The sequence below is a fragment of the Hippopotamus amphibius genome, chromosome 2, assembly GCF_030028045.1.
Source record: "Hippopotamus amphibius kiboko isolate mHipAmp2 chromosome 2, mHipAmp2.hap2, whole genome shotgun sequence".
NCBI classification, from domain to species: domain Eukaryota; kingdom Metazoa; phylum Chordata; class Mammalia; order Artiodactyla; family Hippopotamidae; genus Hippopotamus; species Hippopotamus amphibius.
In genome coordinates this window covers 96,496,946-96,521,570 of record NC_080187.1, presented here as the reverse complement: position 1 = coordinate 96,521,570, position 24,625 = coordinate 96,496,946, and the positions used below count along the sequence as shown (strand labels likewise).

Here is a 24,625-nt window from a genome sequence, read left to right as displayed (position 1 = left end):
CTAGGTCAGTTGTACTCTAGGAACATCCTTCTTCAACTGACTATTTTTATTTTCTTCATCCAAAAAAAGAATTTCACTTACAGCCTCCTGCAAAACTACTTGCAGATTTTACTTTGCCACCTGATCATTACCTCAGATTATCATTATTCTGAACCAATTTCACCCATCATAGTAAATTTTACTAGTTGGCCTGAATGGTACAGCATATCTGTTAAGACGCAAGTTAAGCATTCTTCAAGCGTATCTGTTGTGACACAGTTGTTTCTAATTCTGTAAGGTAGGCTTCCACAAACCAGCACTGGGGTTAAGAACTTCCTAATGTACTAAAAGCTATTAATTTACTTAGATTTTAGGTTGACTTACTGGATAATGAGCGAAGTCTAACAAAAATTGTTTTATGAATAAATTTTATTGCAGTTAATACAGATGTTTTTATTAGCATATTATAGTTACTTGAGTTTTGCTTTGCCTTCACATTACACAAAGAATCTTAATGGATTTGATTATATGTACTTGGCTTTTTAATTTGGCTTTCTCTTTTTAAGTATGTAATAATTTTTCTTTGAGTAAATGGAAAATAAATTTAAATAAATTGAAGATTTTCTTATTCCAGGAACAGAAGATTTTTTCTTTGTTCTGTCGTGTTAATTTTCACTCTGCTTTCACCACATGCTCATAAAAACTGTTTAATCAGTAGGCTAATCACAGTATCAGTAAAGCTAGACTTAATCTACATTGATATATCACAGAGAATTTTTTAAGTTTAAAATTCTCATTACAGTGATACAAAGACACCATGTACAAAGATGTAAGACAGATGACATGGAAAGATATATTTATTGCTTATGTTGCAGGTAAACAGTTAATATCTATAATATATTAAAAGTACTTGGTAGGGGAATAAGCTGAACACCCCAATAAAAAAAGTAGTAGTTTATACACACTCTTACATGTATATGGCTGTTTGTTTAGAGATAGAATAAAAACTAACCAGTGGTTATCCCTGAGCAATGATGTAACAGAAGAATTTCATTTTGTATTTTGTGTACTTTTGTATTGTTTAAATTTTATAAGCATGTGTTGCTTTTTTAATCAGAAAAATGTAAAAATAATAAAGAGATTTCCATTGAAAACAAAAACAAAACTCTTGCTGAGGCTCTGATTTTATTAGATAAGGTTTTTTTGGAGTGGTATCAGCAAACCCAAACTGTGTTCATCAATTCTTGGCTGCCTTAGTAGATGCTTCTCTAAATATCTTTTGTCATTCTGTGTTTATTGTGTTCAGTATTGAAAACAAACAAAAACAGTGTACAGAAAAAAGGAAAGTCTGATGTCTAGAAACATATAATGAAATGGTTAAGATGAGATGTGAAATATTGGCTGCTAGTAATACTCATTATTTGGGAGCACTTTAAACATTACAGGAAAATTAATTTCATATTATGATGTTAATGCTCTACATGCTTTACATTTAAATACATTTCAGAAGTCTTAACAAACTGATGTGTTATTTCCTATAGATTTCCAGCACCTATCTAGAGAGCAATTGGCCTATAAGGGTGAGTTATTTGTTACTTTGTTGGTGTTAACTTTCATTGTGTAGCATTTGCTGCAAGAGGTATTCTGGGAATTGAGCCTTTCAGTGGATGCACTGATAAAAGTAAAATTTCAATACTTGATTCCTTGTACATTGTTAGTGTAAATCTATAATCTGGTCAAATGTAACATGTAACATTTGTATTCAAATATTCAGATTCTTGAATTTAGCATTTGACATTTAATTTACTTAGCAAATGTTTATTAATAGTCTACTTGCCTGACATTATCCTCAGCTCTTTATGCCTAATTAAAAAAACTCAAGGAAGAGGTCTTCATTGTTTTGTTTTGTTTTTTAAATCAGTTTTCAGCTATTGATAAGCTTGGACAGAATATTGCTGTGGTTGGCAAGTTTGGTTTTGCACATTACTCTTTACTCACCAAAAAATGGAAGCTTTTTGGAAACATTACCCAGGTTAGTCTTTTTGAAATTAAAAACCTATTTCTCAAAGTATGAGAGAAGTATAATATGAAATAAGTAGAAAGTAAACCACTGTTTACTTATTTAAAAATAAAATCAAATATTAAAAATGACACTGGATTATGTCTGAGGGTCAGTTCTGATAAAGTACTTGATGTTTGATAAAGGATTTTGTATTGAAATAGTTGGTTTATTTTTAATTCTTGTTAAGATCAGACATTATAATCCTGTAACTTGAGGGTTTACTTTTACTTTCCAGGTAGAGTTCATCAGATGTGATCAGAATAAGTCTCCACAAAATTTGAGATCATTCGCTGCTTGTCTGTGTATGACATAAATATTTGGGTAGCATACAAAAATATGCAGTTGGATTTTGCAAGAATCAAATAGGAGGAAAAGAGAAGGAAGTTAACATTTAATAGGTGCTTGCTATGTAGCAGGCACTTTCACATGTTGTCTCATTGATCTTCATAACAACCCAGTGAGAGCACTTCTGTTACTCATCATTTTATAAAAGAGAAATGAGGATTCGGAATCAAGCAGCTGATAAATGATAAAGCCAGAATTTAAACCAAGGGCTGTTGAATGTGGAATAATGATGCCACATGCTGCCCAGTTGTTTTGAATGATATATTTTCTGTCTTACAGAAATATTTAATTTTTTCAAAATAGGATAATGAATCATTATTAATAAAGGCCCTAGAGTAACACTTATGTTGGGGGGTGGGATAGAGAGTAGAGCAGAAGCAATTAGAGCTTTCATTGTCTGATCTGGAATATTTTACAAATGTGTTACTGGCAGGAATAAATGTAAATATGTTTTTTATATTTTCTTTTAAGGAGCAAAATATGATTGTTACAGGTGGCTTAGCCTGGTGGAATGATTTTATTGTCCTTGCATGTTATAACATAAGTGATCATCAAGAAGAGGTACGTTTTTGTTCTCTCAGAAATAACAAAATTTTGTATTTTAAAGGTATTAAGCACTGTTTGATTTTATACAGAAATAACCTGTTGAAAATGAACAAAACATTGTACTTCTTAATCAGGAATTTGGCATTTTTAGCTAATGGGATTTTCATTTCAGGTTACTACTTTTTAAAAATTTAAAGGAGCAATCAGGACTTCTGTGATAACTTTTTCTAAGGATTTTAACCATTAGACATTCTCTATAAAGTTTGTAAATAATAAAAAATAGTTGAAAAGTCTATAAGGATGGCTGTCCTTAGAGATTTATTGATTTATATATTTATTTTTTGAGAAACTACCAATCTTCTTATATCGGGTCTAAATGTGCAGGTCTAAAAGGAGTATGTCATAATAGTATATCACAGTTTTGATCACTTCATCTTTAAGTTATTTGTAGAATGAGCCTACCCTATCAAAATGGAAACATCCATTTATTATTAATGCTCAGATTAGTCTTTAACTCCTCTTACTTGAAGAAAGTCAGTAGGTAAAAAAACAGCATGTCTAAAGTATTTAGTCATCCATGGTAGGTATCTTGTTTTTACAGTTTATTTTTGTTTTCTACAGCTCAGAGTGTACTTGAGAACATCAAATCTGGACAATGCTTTTGCTCATGTCACCAAAACACAAGCAGAAACATTACTGCTTAGTGTCTTCCGGGACATGGTAATAGTATTTAGAGCAGACTGTTCAATATGCCTGTACAGTATTGAAAGAAGATCTGATGGGTAAGTGTGTACAACATGTGACAAGTCACTTGTTGCTCCGTTTATCATGTTTCCTCTGTAGTTTTTATTTCTCCAAACAGTTATTGTGATTTTATATTTAAAAAAGCAAGGAACTTTAATTAGTGATATTCATATAGTAGTTATTTTTTAGCTACCAAAATAAATTAAAGAGCCTGTACTTCTTCCTCTAATCTTACTGGACTCATTTGAAAAAAACCTAGTTCAGGGTGGGGTAAAGCTTTGAATACTAATTTTTTTTTCACCATCTCGAAAACAGGTGGTTACTAACTATCCTGGTGTTCTAGAAACTTGGAGAAGTTTGTAGGAGTTTACAGCTTTAAGGCCTTAGGAAGCATGACCTCAGAAGACTCATTTATATTTTCACTGAGCTAGATGGCTGTAGTCTGGGAAAAGAAAAACTCAGTCTTATTGCTGCTATGCATTGCCTGTATTCTTCTTGGCACCTGGCTGGCTTGCAGCATTTAGACCATACTTTTTGAGTTTTATTTTGTTCTCAAATGGTTTTTGTTTGGTTCTCTTTTTAAACAGCTGTGAAGTGCATATTTGCTGAAGTAGCTTAGTAATTTGAGTAGTAATATAAAGATAAAAATTAGCAAATCTGCTAGCCTCAGATAGAACCCGTATCTCTCTGAACCATTTCTCAACCAATTGAACTATTCCTATAGCTTCCTCCCAGTGTATTTCTTCCTTTCGACACCTTACTCCGTTTTTTTCCCTCTCTCATCTCCATATGTGTTCTTGGGTGCCACAGCCTTGTCAGTCTGCTGCTTAAAGGATACTTGGGGAGGAGGAAATGATAGGTAGAAGGCATTTGGGGCCCCCATAAACATAAAATATTATACTGTTAATAGCGGAAAAGGAAAAAAACCTCATTAGCATTGTTGTTGAGGTGTATGGGTTTCTTTCTCTTTTTTTGCAGTCCAAATACTGCTGGTATTCAAGTTCTTCAGGAAGTCTCCATGTCACGCTACATTCCTCACCCTTTCCTCGTAGTATCTGTCACTCTGACATCAGTGAGTACAGAGAATGGAATCACCTTGAAAATGCCACAGCAGGTACCATTCTATTATCAGAGCTCTTTAGAGTTTTCATTTCTTTTTTTTTTGTGATTTTAATTTGATATTAGGAACTATTCATTTGTTCAGCAAATACATACTAAATGTCCAGAATTTGCCTTGTGTGAAGATGCTGGGTTACAGTGACAAACTAAACAAACATGGTTTCTGCTCATACTATAAAGAAGTAATTACATACATAATTAATTACAACTGTGATGTGTGTACCAAAAAGTAATAATAGGTTACTGTGTATAACAAAAACCTGGAGTAGTCTAAGCAATCACAGAAGATTTCTGTATCATTTAAATTGAAACCTGAAGAATAAGTGGCAGTTGTCTAAGTAAAGAAGGGGAATTTCAGGCAGAGGGAGAGTAGTTCAAAGGCCCGTAGAGAAGAGAGAACATGACACATTCAGGGAATTGGAAGAAATTTCAGAGTGACTAGAACATGGAATATGAAAGGATGAGAATCTTATTGATAATATGGACTTCAGACTTTGTCTTAAAGTTTAAAGTGTTTTAAGCTGGATTAATTATTAGATCTAAGCTTTGTAATGATAGAGAAAACATTACAAAGGAGGAAAATGAACCTGAGGTGAATGGTGTTTGTGGCCTGAACTTGGGTAGTGAAAAGAAGATGGAAAGAAATGGAAGGAATCCTATAGAGGACTCCATGATTAGTTAATTATGAGCAGAGAGAAGGGGTAATCCCATAGCTTCTGGTTAAAGTAACTGTGTGGGTAGCAGTGCCACTAGGACCCAGGTTGCATAACTTCCTATTCCAAGCCTCCTTCCATTATACCATTGGTTTCCAAACTTCCTGTCAACATGGAACCCGTTTTGAAAGGAAAGTTCTGTGTGGGTTTATTTGTCATCCCTGTCTTCTCAGTCTGTCTTTTACTTCCTATTTAGGTACTTACACTGAATGCCTTTAAAATATAGGTTGCATTTTCTCTGCAGACTGTATTTCATGTAATCAGATAGTTCTAGTTGATAAGGGGAAGTTATGTTTTACAAAAGAACTCTAGCTAAAAGATATGAAAGGAATGTAAGAATTAAAGAATCACCGTTTTGCAGCCCTTGAAGAAGTGAGTAATTCAGGCAGTGATCATTGGATGAAATCAGTGAAAGGTTGATGGGAACTTTACAGTGAAGGCATCAAGTTGTCATGCTCAAGCCTTATTAATCAATTTTAGCATCACTAAAAGTGGGAGAACTAGATGTGGCATGCTTCCTGGGGTGATGCAACCTAAAGTTCATGTGAAGAATTACTAGCAAAAACATTGAGTGTGATCTGAATCAAGCTTCTAGAGTCATCTTCTATTCACAGAAAATACAGGGATAGAGGTTTAATAATATTCTATAGGAAAGCTACAGGTCAATAATGTGGGGGGGTGGGGGGAGAAAAGATTCTTCTAAATAAGACTTTAGAGCTATAACAACAAAATTCAATGCGTAAGTTCATTTGTATCTTGATTCAAATTTGTATCTTGGTAGAAAAAGACACTGTTAAAACAGCAATATTTAAATATGGACTGAGAGATTACACTAAGGAATAGTTGTGAATTTTATTAGATTTAGATGTGATGTTGCATTGTGATTATATAAGCAAATATCCATATATTTTAGAGATGCCTATTAAGTATATAGGGGTAAAATGACATGATATTTTCCTTTAAAATACTTTGGCAAAATAAGTAAAAAGAAAAAAAGGATAGGTGGAGCAAATCTTGATAGTTGTGAATTTGGATGATGGGAATGGGGGGGTGTTCGTTGTACTCTTTATGTACTTTCGATCATGTTGGAATTTGTCATTAGATAGAAAAGGAGGACTCCTTGTACATGCTGGATAGAGTAGGCAGTCAGTGGCATCAGTAATACTGGGTCCCTTTACAAAGAGGAGATATTTAACTTGGTAAAGAGCAGATTAAGAAGTAAGTTGAAATATAATAGGAAATAGACTGATCACATCTTGCGCAGAAGGAAGACCAAGATTTAAAAAGCAAAAGCAAGTCTTGATTTAACAACAAGAAACTAGCAGTGAGAACTGTCAACAGTAAGGCGGCCTCCTCCAGGAGAGAGGGTGAATGCCTTGTCTCTGAAGCTCCCAATGAAAATTGTCTACCAGGGATTTTTTTAGGGTAAGAGATGATATGTTGGTATGTTGGGTTCCTTCAGATTTAGTATTTTGAAGATACGTGTAGTCCCTGCTTCTGTGTTATAGTCAGTTTCTGAAAAGTGCATTAAAGTTGCCTGAGAGGGCTGTTGCAGTCACCTGTAATTGTAATGTGATCAGTAGAAAATGTTGACTGCATGGATAGAGCTGAAGGAAAAAAAAGGAATTTGCTTTTTTTTCTTGAAATGAAGTAGTATAAAATGTAGTGGTGAATTTACGATCTTAAAACTTAAAAGTGGTCATTATGAACACTAGTCCTACTTTAGTGAACCTCAGTAAATGTTCCTCAGGTCTCCTGAAGTGTGTGAGGAGTTTGTCCTTATGCCAGTCCCCAAACAGTCATACTGTTTGATTCTTGGGATTGCATGTTCGTTTTCCATTTTTCCTCTGCTCTCTAGCTCTTGTAATTCTCATGTAGCTTTTAAATTCCGTTTTTCCTTCTCCTACCTGCAAGTTATTTGCTGTTTCTCATGTGTTATGGAGAGATGTTCAGATTTTTAGTTTTCATGTGCTAAATTATGTGCTAAATGGGGAACTGAAGATTTCTTTCCAAATAAAATTCTTGACAGTTGCTTAGAGATTATGTGGCATTTATTTTTTTAAATTCTTACTTTGTAAATTAACAGTTCATATCATGCTTATTACCTACCTGGATATGATCTAAAGCAAAAATGAATAACGAAGTCTGTGCATATTCTGTACCCTTTTGCCATTTTTTTATACACAATCCTTTGTGTCTTAGAGCAGTGCAAAAGAGCATTTCATATATCTGAGTATTTTTTGCAAGTAGAATACATAGGGTGATAGGGTTGTTTTCTTGACCGAACCCTAAATGATGTTGGCAGCTTAAATTCATCCAGCCAGCAAGAGTCAGAGCTGGGACACAACCCATGTCTTCTGAGCAGTCATCCTTTCCTTCCTAAAACTCTTTTCTTGTTTGGTTTTGACATCATGCTCTGTGTCTCTTCTTGCCTTCAAGAGTCTAGACAGTGGCCCTCTGATCTTTTGCTCCCATATACTTTGCCTCAGAAAGCTCATCTCTTTTCTTCAGTTTACCAGTCTTATGATTCTACTCTTCATCTCCAGTTTAGTCATCTCTCACAATATTTTTACTTGGAAGCCTTACGATTCTTTTTAATTTAATGGGCAATAAAAGGAAGCCCTTCAGTTTCCCTTCCCTAAACTGTTTTCTCCTCCTGACTTCTATCGGTGACAGCCACAACTTCTCTAGCACCTCACCTAGATTTAGTACCCTGAAATCATCTTTGATTCAGCTTTTTCTACCCTTCATGTCTAGAATATAAGTAAGCTTTTTTCTTTTAATAAAAATGCTCTTCCTCTTTACAAGTAAAAATGACTTGATATCTGAGACTCACTTTAAAACAGTGCTTCTGAAATTTAAAGCTGGGTGGTAGGGTTCAATGGAAATCATTATGCTAGGTTCTCTACTTGGGGGTTTGATTGAAATTTTCCTTAATAAAAAGGCAGGCTCTTTCCTTCATTCCTGAAGTCACCACCTTCCTCTCCCAGTAATCCATTCTGAATAACTCAGAATTTTTAATAACTCCCTTATTCAAGGACCATAAGTAGGGGCTTATCTCCTGCTATATTTTTACTTATCTTTCCAAGCCCTCCTTTGAAGGTCTATTACCATCAGCATTTTTTCTCATAATATCCCTAATCTAGCCAGATTGTTCTCACTTTCCCAGTAGAAATGTTTTATCCTATCTCCATGTCATCTATATTGCATTCTTCAACTAAAGTACTAAACCTTTTTCTCCCACCCATGTATGTCATCCTCATCATTCAAGTCTCACCTCATCTTTTGCCTTCCCTGGCTGTGCCCGCTGGGTCACTGAAGCAATGTCTCATTTTTATGAACTTCTGAAGGTCTCTTAGTTTTTCCAGGATAATTCAGCTCTGTCCTCAATTTTATGTTCACTTGTATTGTTCATTAATTGCATTGTGTTAAGCTTGTTTTACCCTAGCCAGACAGCTCCCTGCACTCCCACAGAACCTAACAGAATGACTTGTACATAGTACACACTCAATATTGTCGTTTGTTTAACCTGTAAACCTTATGCATTGGTGGGGGAAATGCTGAAAATATACCTGTTAATTCGTGTGAATCCAATTTATTTTTCTTTCAGGCTCGTGATGCAGAGAGCATTATGCTAAATCTTGCAGGACAGCTCATCATGATGCAGAGGGACAGATCAGGCCCTCAGATCCGGGAGAAGGACAGTAACCCTAACCAAAGGAAACTTGTGAGTAAAATGCAGGTCATTTAAAATATTAAGAAGGTATGGGAGGAAGATGAAGGAATAAAAGAATTTAAGAGGAGACTATTGTCTTGTGATTTGGAAACTGAGAAAGTACATATCATTAGCCTTAAACCTCTGAGTACAGGACTGTGAAGGGTGGAGGATAAGGTCCTAAAATGATAATAAAATGTATGCCAGATGTTACTGCTTAATTAGTGTTATTATTTGCTAATTCTATTGGATAAATTGGTGAAGTTCCTTTGGGGGGGGGGTATTGTTTTGTTTTTAGATTTAAATACACATACTTTGAAAGGCAGGGTACTATTATTAACTCTAATTCTAAATAGATTCCCCTAATTTTCCCAAATATTTGTACTATCACTTTGAAAGACTTGGGAAACTAGTACCTAGGAAAACTTAAGAATCTACAAATTTAATAGGAAAAAAAACTGATTTCTGTCTCTCCTTCTCCAGCTGCCATTCTGTCCTCCTGTTGTGCTAGCCCAGTCTGTTGAAAATGTCTGGACCACGTGTCGAGCAAATAAACAAAAGCGTCACCTTTTGGAGGCCCTCTGGCTGAGCTGTGGAGGTGCAGGGATGAAAGTTTGGCTCCCTCTCTTCCCTAGGGATCACCGCAAGCCCCATTCCTTCTTGTCCCAGCGGATCATGCTGCCTTTCCACATAAATATCTACCCCCTGGCTGTTCTGTTTGAAGATGCATTAGTCCTTGGTGCTGTCAATGACACTCTACTCTATGATTCTTTGTATACTCGGAACAGTGCTAGGGAACAGTTGGAGGTGCTCTTTCCTTTCTGTGTTGTGGAGAGAACCTCTCAGATCTACCTCCACCACATTCTACGTCAGCTGCTGGTGAGGAATCTCGGGGAGCAAGCCTTGCTCTTAGCCCAGTCCTGTGCCGCGTTACCTTATTTTCCTCACGTGCTGGAGCTCATGCTCCATGAAGTGCTGGAAGAAGAAGCTACCTCACGGGAGCCCATTCCCGACCCTCTGCTTCCCACTGTGGCAAAATTTATCACGGAGTTCCCACTCTTCCTGCAGACAGTTGTTCATTGTGCCAGGAAGACTGAGTATGCCCTGTGGAATTACCTTTTTGCAGCCGTTGGAAACCCCAAGGACTTGTTTGAGGAATGTTTGATGGCTCAGGATTTGGATACTGCTGCCTCTTACCTTATTATCTTACAGGTAACAGTTCTCTTCTTACAAAGGTGTAAGAATTATTGAACGTAAACCTAGAGGAAAAAGAAAGCAAGTGTCCTGTGTTGGCACTGTGATTGTGTTTAAAGAACTATTACAGTCAAGTTTTCTGTTCAGTTTTTATCTTTCTTTTTGAAGAATTCAGTCTTACCATATGATAGCAGAAAATTTCTTTACTATCATAAAGTAACATTGTAGGGTTGTTTTTTTTATCCTGTTTGTCATAAATAGGCCTAAAACAAATTAATGAGTTACAGTATTATTTTAAATAATACTGAAGAAATCTATATACATATATGTATATACATATAATGTATTATAATACATACAATATGCACATACTACATAAGATTGTTGAAATATTATATAAGAAACATAATAAAGAATTATTCTGAATATTAGTGGGTTTGTCTGAGTCCTCCAGAATAGTCTCTCTCCTTATAGTGTGGAATTGCTGAGGGGACTCTGATTAGAACGCGGGTCATAACAGACTACCTTGTGTTAGGCTCCCCTTAACAAGCTCACAAGACCCAAGCCTGCCACAGTAATTACTCTGCTAGCATACAGTTCTTCTCACAATAAGGGGTTCTTTGAGACTCTTGAAGATTTATTTCATTATACATTTGACAAAAGGGCTTGATAGTTTGCTTTCCTATTAGCCTGATATAAATTTGATAGATTACATTTAAAAGTTCTTTCAAATTATTGCAGAGTTGTTTTTATGGATTAAAGAAGCTAACTATAAACCTGGTTTGAAATTCTGCCTGAAGCAGTTTTCTTGTCAGCTTATTTGCTTCATGGCAACTGATTGAAACCAGAGGAGATATTCAGGCACAGAAGCTGGGTGGCCCTGAGATTCTGTGATTCATTGGCCATCGTTAAAAGGCCACACGATCATAAAAACAGAAACAAAGTAAATGCAGCTGTTTTTTGTTTTAGGTCATTCCTCAGACTTTCAGTGCTCTCCCAAGCAGTGGAATTAGAAACTTTTTCTCTGTCAGAATTCCTAAATTGCTATGGATTGACAGATAATAATTACAATTGAACTTGCCTGTTAGGCACCTTCCCATGAAGGCCAAGGCAAGCAGCAAGGTTAAGTTGTGAAAGAATCACTGAGAATGCTCATTGTGTAGCAGTACTACATACTATTGCCCAAAGCAAAGATTTTTTTTTTTTAGTCACATCCTCAGAAAACTCTGTCACAGGAGATAAACCTGAGCTTTTTTGGAGTCAGTGAGACAAATTTATATTCTTTTCTGCCAATCTTCAACAAGTTATTTAACTCAGTTTTCTCATCTGTAAAATGGGAATGATATACCTATTTTGAGAGTCACTAGGAGAAATGAAAGAATGTGTATGACGTTTATGTAAGATATCTGGTAGTAATGGGAGTTCAAGAATCATATATTACACCAGCAGAGTATTTGCCTCACTTTTCTATATATGGTACTCTTTAATGCTTCTTTTAATTTTACTGTTAAACTATCCCTTACAGTGTTGTAGCTGCATTGTTTCCCTGGGTTTAGGGAACCACGGAGATAAAGAATTGCTCATATCTTCCCAAATCATTTGCAGCATAAAAGGAATTCTTATCTTGCTTGGTTGTTTCTCTAGAACATGGAAGTCCCAGCAGTAAGTAGGCAACATGCCACCCTTCTGTTCAGCACAGCCCTGGAGCAAGGCAAGTGGGATCTGTGTCGACACATGATTCGATTTCTTAAGGCCATTGGCTCTGGAGAATCTGAGACGCCTCCATCCACACCTACAGCTCAGGTTAGTTGCAGAATTGCACAGCTTCTCTAGGCCTTACACCCACGTGGCATCTTGCTCTAACTCTACTGCACCTCGTGTGTAATCACAGGAACCCAGTTCAAGTGGTGGATTTGAGTTCTTCAGGAATCGAAGCATCAGTTTATCCCAGTCAGCTGAAAATGTTCCTGCTAGTAAATTCAGTTTACAGAAAACACTAAGTATGCCATCTGGTCCTTCTGGAAAAAGGTAAAAGAATGAAGAGCTGTTACTGCTTTTAGGGCATTCTGTGACACATTGTATTTCAGGGTATTTGTAAAACTGGATCTTGGGAAAACTGTTTGATCCAATTGCAATTCTTTTTTACATTCCCAAAAGGCTTCCCTTTTTTCATTCTCCAAAGTTCACTTCTTTATTCTTTGTACAGTTTCTGACCTTTGTACTAGAGTAGGTCTTGGTATGCCCGTTCTGAATGCAACTAACTTTAAATTACCTTTGATAATAGAGGACCAGAATAAGAAGGAAGATAGATAAATCTGTAGATAATTCAAAAGCCTTTGTATAGTCAACAGTTTTATCCTTTCCAACTATATCTCTCTTTTCTTTTTTTAAAGCTCTTTTTTGGAATATAATTGCTTTACACTCTTGTACCAGTTTTTGAGGTACACCAAAGTGAATCAGCTGTATTTATACATATATCCCCATCCAATTATATCTCTTGACAAAAAGTAAAATTTAGTCTGCATGTACTTGACTCTCCTTTGACTCTTTTGAGTGGGGAAGTCATTAAACAGTGGGAGCCAAAAAGAAGTGTATCCTGGAGCCTGAAACCTACATTACACATAGATGGGTTGTTGTCTTCCGAGAGGTAACTGAACTCATATTGAACAGTGCAAAATAGTTAGAAGTTCCTCTGTTTTATGAGGTCCTTGTATGTCCCTTCCTGTGTTGTTTTGTGATCTTGGCTCTTGGTTTTTTACTCTCCCCTAATCCTTTCTTTTATATTCTGTGTGTATTCTTACTACAGTGCCTGACACACTGAGAGCTTACTGAACATTTTTTATTGTGATGTTTTACTGCTTTTTCTTATCACAGCCATTAATACATGCCCATTCCCAGCACACACACACACACACACACACACACAGAGTCATGGGCTATAAACAAGTTCAATGCAACCATGGAGGACTGTACACAATCGCCAGGCAAAAGTAGCTTCTCAGCCATACCCTGAATTTAAGTGCTGGCTGATACATACTAAGCGCTCACTGTGTGCCAGGCACGATTCTGAGCATTTCCATGTGTAGGTCTTTCAGTCCTTACAGCAGCTTCATATGGGTAGATACTGTTGTTATCCACATTATACAGGTGAAAAACAGAGGCCCAGAAAAATAAACCTGCTTTATGTTCACACAACTAATGTGTGGCAGAGCCAAGATCTGAATCCAGGCAGTCCGACTCCAATACTGCCTCTCGCTGGAAGCACCCCATCACCCAGTTACCAAACCAGTTACACCACATCAGTTCATATGAGTAAGGGATAATAGACTATATTTAGTCATTAATTTTTAAAAATCCGTTTTGTTTTTATGTGTCAGTATAACTCACGTTAAGAGATTCCATTTCACTTGCTTCTCTCTTTAGTTTCTTTGATCTCATCTCCTTCCCTCTTTTCATGGGTCTTTTCAAATACAGCATTTATTTGCTCCCTTTGTTTCATCCAGTCATCACCCTCTTCCGAATTGGTTTTGTCAGTCTCCTGTTTTTTCCTAGTCTATGTAATCATGTTTTAAGAGACTACTGTCTTCCAGCTATTGTTCAGTAGGCTGTAGTATCACATGGAGAAGCCCTGATACTTTATCTTCCTCTTCAATGAGAATTAGATCTTAGATCTCTTACCTCCTTGTCAGCATTTTCAGTGCTACTTCGTCAAGGTGTGTGAAGTCTTCCAGTGAAGGCTGTTCTGTAGCCTTCTTGTGTTCACACTTACAGGTGGAGCAAAGACAGTGACTGTGCTGAGAACATGTATATTGATATGATGCTCTGGAGACATGCTCGGCGTCTCTTAGAAGAAGTTCGGCTAAAGGATCTCGGCTGCTTTGCAGCCCAGCTGGGCTTTGAACTAATTAGTTGGCTATGCAGGGAACGTAGCCGAGCTGCCCGAGTAGACAACTTTGTGTTAGCCCTGAAGAGACTCCACAAAGATTTCCTGTGGCCACTTCCCATCATCCCAGCTTCTTCTGTCAGTTCTCCTTTCAAAAATGGAAAATACCGAACAGGTAATATAGGCTTTATGTTACTTGTACAGGGAGGATTATATTTTGCTCCAGATGTTTAGACATTTGGCTGTTAATTGATATTCAAGGAAGTCTTTTCATTCCAAGCCCAGAATAGATAAAAGCTAAATTTTTGTACATCAGTTGGAACATCCACCATTTGACTAAGGATGTAAATGAAGTAGAATGTATGTCTCTAGGTCTTATGACCTTGAAGTGGAATTTATAAATCCAACCAATTATTTTCTCAGATTATCAACAAGTTGAGCATTGACTGCATATAGAAGCTACTACACTTTTTTTGTAGGTAGGAGTTTTGGCACTGATTAGTTAACGACCTCAAAATAAACTAAATTGTGACTTACCTGACAGGACTCATTCCAAAGAAATGGTAAAAATGCATCTTTGAGACCTTGGGCCATCTTCTAAATTAGGAGGATGAAGTGAAACTGTATTTTGATAAAAGAAAAAAAGGTTTTTAGTTCAGGTCTTTTAAAGAAGACTGTTGTAATTATTATGAAAATTCAAACAAAAACCTTTTTATTATTGTATTTGGAAACTTCACATCATCTTAAAACCAATGAAAGTCATTTAAAGATGAACAGAATCAAGTTTTGCTAGTTCTAGTAAGATAAATGATGATATAAGGTGACTGCTGGGTGGCGTCATGTAGTCAGTCCATTCTGTTACAGTTCCACACCCTTGGTTCATGGGTGGATGATGCAGTGTAGGGACAGTAATCGGCTCTGAACTTTTAGTATTTGGGACTGGTGAGGAAAGAGAAGCTGAAAGAACTGAACTGGAAATGGCAGTTTGTGCACCTTTAACTCCCAGTTTTTCTTTGTTTTCTTGGACCTACCTTGCAATAGGAGAGCAGCTGTTAAAATCTCAATCAGCTGACCCTTTTTTAAACCTTGAGATAGACGCTGGCATCTCTAATGTCCAACGAAGTCAGAGCTGGCTCGGCAACATTGGCCCCACGCATCATGAAATAGACACAGCCTCATCCCATGGACCACAAATGCAAGATGCCTTCCTTTCACCTTTATCTAATAAAGGTAGATATCATAATCCTGGCTCTTCTTCACTTCCTTTGGGAGGAAAGTTTATATGCTATTATAGCACTTCAGAGAGAGAGCTTCATTCTCTTCTTTCAAGATGTGTCCTTGAGGATTAGCCATTAGTATCTGCTGGAGAGGTGGATAGTTGCTAGAACAAGGCCAAATTGGCTTTGACTATACTTTGCCATGTTTATTTTAGAGAAATGAAATAGGTAAAATCTCATTACAGCTCAGCACTAATTAATGAACCTTTGTAATCAGTTTTGATGATACAGAAACACTAACTTTGAACCTCAAGTAAGCAAAATGTTATCCGTGTGTAAAGAATTCCATTCTTCTCATTAGGTAGATCTGTAGCATAAAAAATTGTACCCAATTATCTTGTTTTTTATTTCACTGATAAAAGTTTATGGAAAAAATAGTTTCTTTTGTAAATTCCTACATAGTATCCTTAATTTTGCCTCTTAGCTTTCAAAGCCTAAAATATTACTGTCTGACCATTTATCAAAAAATGTGTGTCAACTTCTGCAATTATAGTAATGGGTAAATTACAGATTGAGGTTTTGAAGTGATTTATGTTGTTTAGGTTTATGTAAGAACTTAAAGTAGCAATTGGTCTGATTTTCTGCAGGTTTTAATGACCAGGCATTCACCTGATGTTTAATTTTTCAGTGTGTCATCACTGCTATCTGAGCTTCTGCTGTGTGGGGAGGCATATAGCTGCCATGACTTTTTTGTTAATTATGGCAGAATACATGTAAAATTGACTATCATAACCATTTTTAAGTGTACAGTTCAGTGGTATTAACTACATTTATATTGCTGTGCAACCAACTTGCAGAACTATTTTAACTCTTTTCATCTTGTAAAACCAAAACTCTATACCCATTAAATAACAACTCCCCACTTCTCCCTCCCCCTACTCCAGCAACTGCCATTCTATTTTCTGTCTCTGTGTATTTGTCTTTTTTGTGTCTGGCTTATTTCACTTAGCATAATGTTCTCAAAGTTCATCTCTGTTGTAGCATGCATGGGAATTTCCTTCCTTTTTAAAGCTGAATAATATTCCATTGTGTGTTTATATCACATTTTGTTTATCTATCCATCAGTGGACACTTGCATTGCTTCCACCTTTTGGTTATTGTGAATTATGCTGCAATGAATATGGGAATACAGTGAACGTGGGAGGTCTCTTTGATACCCTGCTTTCAGTTCTTTTGGGTACACACTCAGAAGTGGGATTGCCAGATCATATGGTAATTCCATTTTCAATTTCTTTCCCACAGCAGCTGCACCATTTTACATTCCTACCAACATTGGTAAGGATTCCAGTTTTGCCACATCCTTGTCAATACTTATTTGCTGGTTTTGTTGATAGTAGCATCTTAATGGACGTAAGGTGGCATCATTGCATTTTTTAGAAAACTTTTTAAAGAGATCAAAATAATAGTAGAATGGATACCTTCCCCCCAGCCCCCACTTCAGTTATTCCCAACTCATGAACAAATTTGTTTTATCCACTTTCCCCTTCCTGTATTATTGAACTAAATCCAAGACATGATGTATTTTTTTTAAATTTATTTATTTATTTAATTTATTTATTGGCTGTGTTGGGTCTTCGTTGCTGCACATGGGCTTTCTCTAGTTGCTGAGAGTAGGGGCTGCTCTTCATCGTGGTGTGCAGGCTCCTCATCGTAGTGGCTTCTCTTGTTGTGGAGCACAGTCCCTAGGTGTGTGGGCTTCAATAGTTGTGGCACATGGGCTCAATAATTGTGGCTCACGGGCTCTACAGCACAGGCTCAATAGTTGTGGCGCACAGGCTTAGTTGCTCCGTGACATGTGGAATCTTCCCAGAGCAGGGCTCGAACCCGTGTCCCCTGCATTGGCAGGCTGATTGTTAACCACTGCGCCACCTAGGAAGTCCAACATGATGTATTTTATCTGAACATTTCAGTATATATTTCTAAAACGACTTTTTTTGAAAATAGTAAAAATACCATTAACATCTCTCTAAAAATTTAACCATAATTCCTTAATACCATCAAATATTCAGTAAGTATTCAAATTTCAACTGTTCTATAATGTATTAATTTTTTAATGGTTTGAATCAAGATCCAAATAAGATTCACGCAGATTGTTTTTTAATTCTCTTTTTAGTGATTGTTCCCCCTCCCCATCTCTTTTTTTTTTTTCACCTTAGAATTTATTCATTGAAGAAACTTGCTCCTGTGGATTTTAGGTGATTGTATCTTCCTAGTTTAAACTCTGTATTTCTTATAAATTGGTAATTGAATCTAAAGACTTGATTGGGAATTCCCTGGTGGTCCAGTGGTTAGGACTCTGCACTCTCACTGCTGAAGGCCTGGGCTCAATCCCTGGTCAGGGAACTAAAATCCCACAAGCCACACGGCGCCCCACCCCCACTCACCCCCAAATTAAAAACAAAACAGACTTGATCAAATAATAGCTAGTTTTTTTTGTGGGGGGGGGGTTCTTTTTGGTTTTTCAGAGGCGGGCAAGACTGCTTCATAGATAGTAGTGTTTTTCCATTTGAAGGCACATGACACCTGTTACCAGAAATGTGTTTTTTAATATCTGTTACTATAAATGTAACATGGGAATTTTAGTAGTGGATTTAATGTTTTGGTGTCAAAATCCTGAAGAGAAATCAACGTCTGAGAGACAGCTAATATTTAAAATTAAAGGAAAACATATTTTCTGCATGAAGCTAGTTTGTAACTTTTGGCAATTCTTCATCAGGTGATGAATGCAGTATTGGTTCAGCCACAGACTTGACTGAAAGTAGCTCCATGGTGGATGGAGACTGGACAATGGTGGATGAAAATTTCTCCACACTCAGTTTAACTCAGTCAGAGCTAGAGCACATCTCCATGGAGTTGGCGAGTAAAGGGCCTCACAAATCCCAGGTGCAGCTTCGGTGAGTTTCTCCGCATTTTGAAAGCATAGAACACTACTCAGGATGTTTGGGCAAATTAGGTATGGAGGCTACCTTCCTGATAATGATTGCCCTTCTGTAGGTCCTTCTTAGCATCGGTCATTTTGTCTCTGCTTATATATATAGGTATTTGCTACACATCTTCATGGAGGCAGGATGTCTGGACTGGTGCATTGTTATAGGCCTGATTCTTAGAGAATCCTCGGTAATCAACCAGATTTTGGTTATTATACAGTCTTCAGAGGTAGATGGAGAGATGTTACAGAACATAAAGACAGGGGTACATGCTGTGGACCGATGGGCCTCTACAGATTGGTAAGTGCTAGTTTCATTAGGTTTGTTACCTTGACTGTCCTTTGGTAAATCCTGTCCTTTCACATTAAGGCTTAGTTCTGGTTTATTTATTTGGAGATTTTTAGGTTGCTAGAAATAAAAACTGAGAGCTCAGCTCAGAGACTCTGGAAAGGTTCATTTTTAAGGCTGTTTTCTTTAGTTACTGTTGTATACCCAATTATTTAGATGAGTAATATCCATTGAGATAGTGTTGGTCAGTAAATAAATACATGTCACTGACTCAAGATTGATGCAGTACAAATGATCTCCGAACTGGGGTGGAAATTGAGATTTCTAGTTCTATGGAATTGAAGGTAATAACCTAAAAACATCTGCTTGAGAAGATAAAAATTTAAGGTCTGTGTGAATTTAACCTTCCATGGCAAATACTAACAAGCCCAAATTTAAGAGTAGTGAATGGAAGTTAAACAAGCCTGGGATTCTTCCCCTTTGTCACCAGTATGTGGGGTTGCCCGTACTTGGGTCTAGTTTTCCTTAATTGGCAGATTCATTCAGGTTAAATGTTCTCGGAAGGTTCTGTTTTTCAAGTCCTATTGGTGCTTAGACTGTAGAATATGATTTTTTAATTGTCACACTGGATAAAGAATATCAGTCTTTGCTCTTCGGCTCGAACTTACATCACGTGCAGCTCCCTCTACAGTGGCCCTGGCACATAAACAGCCTTTCCTCCCGACCCCTCTGTGCCTCCTCCCCTCCTGCATAATCTATCATTGACCCTACCGTATCCATGCTTGGTCGGAATTTATCCATAACATGTGGTGGATCCTTTTGAATGTGGCAGGTGAAAGCTAATTTCCTTTTTCTTCTACTTAGTCCTGGATATAAGCCATTTTTAAACATCATTAAGCCACAACTGCAGAAGCTCAGTGAGATAACAGAAGAGCAAGTCCAGCCTGAAGCCTTCCAGCCAATAACTGTGGGTAAGACTCCTGAACAGACTAGCCCCCGGGCAGAGGAGAACAGGAGCTCCTCGGGCCACGGGAGCATCCCCCAGGGCGAGGTCGGAGGGAGCAGCTTGGTCAGCCGGAAGGAGGAGGACACAGCCCGAACAGAGGAGGAGGAACCTTTTCAGGATGGGACTTACGACTGTTCTGTGTCCTAACAACAGTGGGTACCAGCACCACAGGCAGTATTAATTAGCAGCAGCATGCAACTGAGGACACTGTGACCTAGCTGGATAATTTAACCAGGGAGAGAGCTCAGCTTAGAGACTCTGGAAAGGTATTATTAAATTTTAACTCTTTCTCCTCTAAGAAATCTCTGAGTCCACAAAAATGTGATATCAAAAAAATCATCTTTAGTAAGAAAATTTTTTTAAGCGGCAGTGGAAAGTAATAAAGAATATTGTACAGATGTACATGAGATTATTTTGGTTTTATTCTTAAAGGTTGGTAGCTCTAAACCACAGGGATTGTTTTGCCCAGATGAGCTTACTTTTTCACTATTTATAGCTTCCTGTGTTTTCTGGTTCAGCGTGCATTCAGACTGCTTTTTAAAAACAAATGCTAAGGTGCTTGCTTTAGCTCATCAAGTACTTGAGCTACCTGTATGCCCCCTTGGATCAAGAGCACTGGCCTCCCTAATTGGGCCTCTGAGTAGATGCCTGCCCTGGCATACAGGTGCCTGTATGGTGGAGACATGCTCCTCTTCTAGCCTGTTAAATCCTGGTCCTGAATTGATGGAAGCTATTTACCTGTGGGTCAATGTGCCTGCTTTTTTAGCAAGCTTGGTTCCTGCTAGATCAGCATCCGCAGAGGTCTGAGTTCTTATCAATTATGCTATTAGATACCACTAAACTATTTTGTATCAAAGAATTGTATCTTTTTGTGAATACTCTTGTGTAAATATACTCAAAGGCACTGTTCATATTTTTAGGGCTTGTACTATAATTTGTAAGGTTTTATGCTGGATTCTGCATGGCTATAGATACTCACTCACTCTTGGAACAAAGAAAGGGCCTGCTCTTCTTTCCAAATATAAGCAGTCTTCATAGAGGAAGATAGGTTTATTGGCTTGGTCATAAGGTAACAGAAATGGTCACACTGATCATGAAATGAAACAGGTTTTGTGCAAATTAATGTAGTTTCTTATTTATTGCTTTTGTAAATTGAATAAAAATGGACTTCTATGTAAATAGACTGCTGAATCCTGTATTATCACGGCTACTAAAAATTAGTATGTAAAGAATGCATTCTTCATTGTAACTTTTTTAATATTTTATGTATTTCTAGATATTACTTAAATTTTAGTTTTCATACATTATGAAAACATAACTGCATACTCAATTGCTTCAGACTAAACACATATCCAGGTATGTATATCAGTTACCTTAAAACAGTATTAATTTAGATAGCTTGTTTGTACTGTGCAATTTGAACAAAGGAATGCAATGTTATTTTTTACAAAAACGAACTTATTTTTATAATAACAATGTATTTGATGTGGACCAAATTCATACCACTATGTAAAACAGCCTCTCTTCTCATAGTACAATTACAGTTTAGAAATAAAACTTGGTCCTCTATCCTTGCTTTTTAAAGTAAATGGCTAGATTTAGTTGTCCTAGCCAGGTTTCCTTTGAAGGGAAACTCAAAACCATTTTGAAAATACTTGTTCGTAACTCATCACATGGTTTTAAATTATTGAGTTTGGTCATTTACTGTCACTTACTTTTCACATTACAAGTGCAATAATTTCACATACTAAAACTCCTGAATGGGTGGAATATGTGATTACTGGTACCTGGTCCTTCTGGTGCTATGTTTATTTACACTTTTGTTTTAAACCACCTTTTCCTGAACCTTAAGATAGAAAATGTTTCCCATGTGAGTACATGCAGCCCAGCAAGAAACTAAACTGAAGAATTTCTTCTCCTGTCTTACTTAGTCCCTTTGGAGAAGAACTATCATTAGTTTTGTGTTTGGTGTATTTAGTCAATAAAAATGATTTACCATTGTAATCAGCTGTGATCTTTTCAGATATCCTAATGTGCTGCTGGGTTCATCTTGTACTCATAAAAGCAGGGCACCAGTAAGTGAACTGTATTCTTGTGGTTAACGCCATGAACGAAACTTTTCTTGTATAAAATACTTGGTTTTCAACTAACAAATATAGGTGGCCCCAAGGCAAAAAAAAATGGCAACTTCACAGAACTTTCTCTTTGGTAATTTGTTATGTACTTTAATTTTTAAAATTCATATTTTAATTTTGCCTTGTTTGGATCACATATTGACTGTTTAAGCCATAATTTTAAGCAATGAATTTAAATATTCAATATATCTATTTGAAGTTTAAATTATTTGCTGATACCAAAACAAGAAGTCATTTGGGGGTAGAGTCAACCTTTGCTTGTAATTAAAGTTGCTGCTACTTCTGTAACGTGTATTTCCTTACTTGGTAAAGGGCAATAAAACCATTACCTGAGCTTCTGTTTATTCACCATCTCAAGTTAACAGCAAAAAGTATATGTATTAAAAGTCATAAGAAAATACTCTTTTCATTATATAATTCCACCTCTTAGAATTTTCCCTATGAAATAACTAGAAATTTAATTTTTAAATGTATATGCAGAATTATTTAGAGTAGGAGCATCAAGAGTTGGCAGCATCCTAGATGCCTAACAATAGACAATGGGAACAGACAGCCCATGTTTATGACATGGAAAATATTCAAAATATAAAGAAAAAGTTATATAAAATTACACATACCAGAGGAAACTAGTCATCTCTAATAGGTGGGACTAAAATAATAGGTGGGATTTTGACTTTTCCTAAATCCGCTTTGTCTCTGAATTTGCCTATTCTGGACACTTCATATAAATGGACTTCTATAACACGTGGCTTTTTCTGTCTGGCTTTCACTTCGCATGAGGTTTTCAACTTTGTATATTAGTACTTCAGCCCTTTTTAAAGCTGAATACTACTCCGTTTTATGAATGTACTACATGTTTTCCCATTCATCAGACCTTTGGGTGGCTTCCACTTTTGACCATTGTTAATAATGAACATCAATGTACAAGTTTCTGTGTGGACACGTTTTCAGTTCTCTCTAGGAGTGGAAATGCTGGGTCATATGATAACTGGTTAATTTCTTTGAGGAAATGCCTAACCATATTACATCGTGCCTGTGCAATTTTTTTAAACATTTCCACTAGCAGTGGATGAGGGTTCTAGTTTCTACTGTCAACACTTGTTAATTGTCAGTATTTTTGGTTATAGCCATCTGAGTTATGTATGAAGTGTGGTATCTTTTGGTTTAGATTTACATTTCCCTGATGGCTAACATCTCTTCATATATGATTATTAGCCATTCACATCTCTTTGGGAAAAAATGTGTATTTTACATCCTTTGCCCATTTCACAAATGCATCATTTATCTTGTTGATTTGCAAGAGATCTTTATATATTCTGAATACTAGACTTTTATCAGATATATGATTTGCAGATATTTTCTCTGAGGGCTTTTCACTTTCATGATACTGTCTTTTGAGGCATAAAAGTTTTTCATTTTGGTGAAGTCCAACTTTTTCTTTGGCTGTTTGAGCTTTTGGGTGTCATATCCAAGAAACCATTGCCTAATCCCAGGTTAAGATTTATGCCTGTGTTTTCTTCTGAGAGTTTTATATTTTAGTACCTACATTTGGGTCTTTGATCCATTTTGAGTTCATTTTTGTATATGGTATGAAGAGGTCTAACTTTATTCTTTTGTATGTGAATATTCAGTTGTTCCAGCACCATTTACTGAAAAGATCTTTTTTTCCACTGAATTGTCAAAAATCAGTTGACTATAAATGCATGGGTTTATTTTTGGGACTGTCAGTTGTGTTACATTGATCTCTGGGTCTTTCCTTAATGCCAGTACCACATTGTCTTGATTACTATTGCTACTTAATAGGAAGTTTTGAACATGAGTCATGTTTGTTTTTTCAGAACCATATTGGCTTTTCTGCGCGCCCCCCCCCCCCCCCCCCCCCGCATTTCCATTTGAATTTTGGAATCAACTTGTCAGTTTCTGTGCACGCCCACACACACCTAAGGCAGCTAGGATTTTGGGAAGGATTGTATTCAGAGCAATTTGGAGAATACTGCCATCTTGATAATGTGCATTCCAGTCCATGAACATGGGGTGTCTTTCCAGTTATTCATGTCTTCAGTTTCTTTCAGTAGTGTTTTATAGCTGCTTTTATTAAGCTTATTATTTTATTCTTCTTGATGCTATTACAGATAGAATTGTGTATTATATATATTTTTTGGATTGTTTTGTGTTAGTATACAGAAATACAGTTGATCTGTGCATGTTGAAATGGACCCCACAACACTGCTGTCTTTTGTGTTGGATTCCTTAGGATTTCCTATGTAAGAGATCTTGTTGTCTGCAATTAGAGCCTTGGCCAGAGCCTCCAATACAATATTCAAGTGGCAATAGTAGATATCCTTGTCCTTCTGATGTTTAGGGGGAAAGTACTGAGTCTTTCATAATAAATTAGGATGTTAAGTGTTGAGTTTTTCATACATGACCTTTATCAGACTGAGTAAGTTCCCTTCTATTAGTTTGTTCAGTGTTTTTTTTTTTATCATAAAAAGTTGTTAAACTTTGTCAAAAAAAAATTTTGCATCTGTTGAGATGATTATGTCCTTGTCCTTCATTCTAATAATGTGGCATATGACATTAATATTTTTTAGGTGTTAAACCAACATTCCATTTCTGGGATAAATCCCATTTGGTCATGGTGTAGGGCAAACTTGGAGAAAAGAAATACTCAACATGCTTGTTATATTTTTAC

The 24,625-nt window shown here is 36.6% G+C and overlaps 1 protein-coding gene across 4 annotated transcripts in view; it reads left to right on the top strand.

Moving 5' to 3' along the window:
• RIC1 (RIC1 homolog, RAB6A GEF complex partner 1) overlaps window positions 1-22,282 on the top strand; it is a 129,000-nt gene extending 106,718 nt beyond the window's left edge. For all 4 annotated transcript variants that reach the window (XM_057720553.1, XM_057720554.1, XM_057720555.1 and 1 more), the window contains 14 exons: window positions 1,521-1,559; window positions 1,901-2,011; window positions 2,858-2,947; window positions 3,554-3,714; window positions 4,655-4,790; window positions 9,119-9,235; window positions 9,707-10,435; window positions 12,062-12,220; window positions 12,309-12,445; window positions 14,189-14,475; window positions 15,342-15,530; window positions 18,294-18,471; window positions 18,616-18,804; window positions 19,657-22,282. In XM_057720553.1, the coding sequence (XP_057576536.1) occupies window positions 1,521-1,559; window positions 1,901-2,011; window positions 2,858-2,947; window positions 3,554-3,714; window positions 4,655-4,790; window positions 9,119-9,235; window positions 9,707-10,435; window positions 12,062-12,220; window positions 12,309-12,445; window positions 14,189-14,475; window positions 15,342-15,530; window positions 18,294-18,471; window positions 18,616-18,804; window positions 19,657-19,945 (2,811 nt within the window). In that variant the 3' untranslated portion in view covers window positions 19,946-22,282. The remainder of the gene's footprint in view (window positions 1-1,520; window positions 1,560-1,900; window positions 2,012-2,857; window positions 2,948-3,553; window positions 3,715-4,654; window positions 4,791-9,118; window positions 9,236-9,706; window positions 10,436-12,061; window positions 12,221-12,308; window positions 12,446-14,188; window positions 14,476-15,341; window positions 15,531-18,293; window positions 18,472-18,615; window positions 18,805-19,656) is intronic.
• Window positions 22,283-24,625: the final 2,343 nt, after the last annotated feature.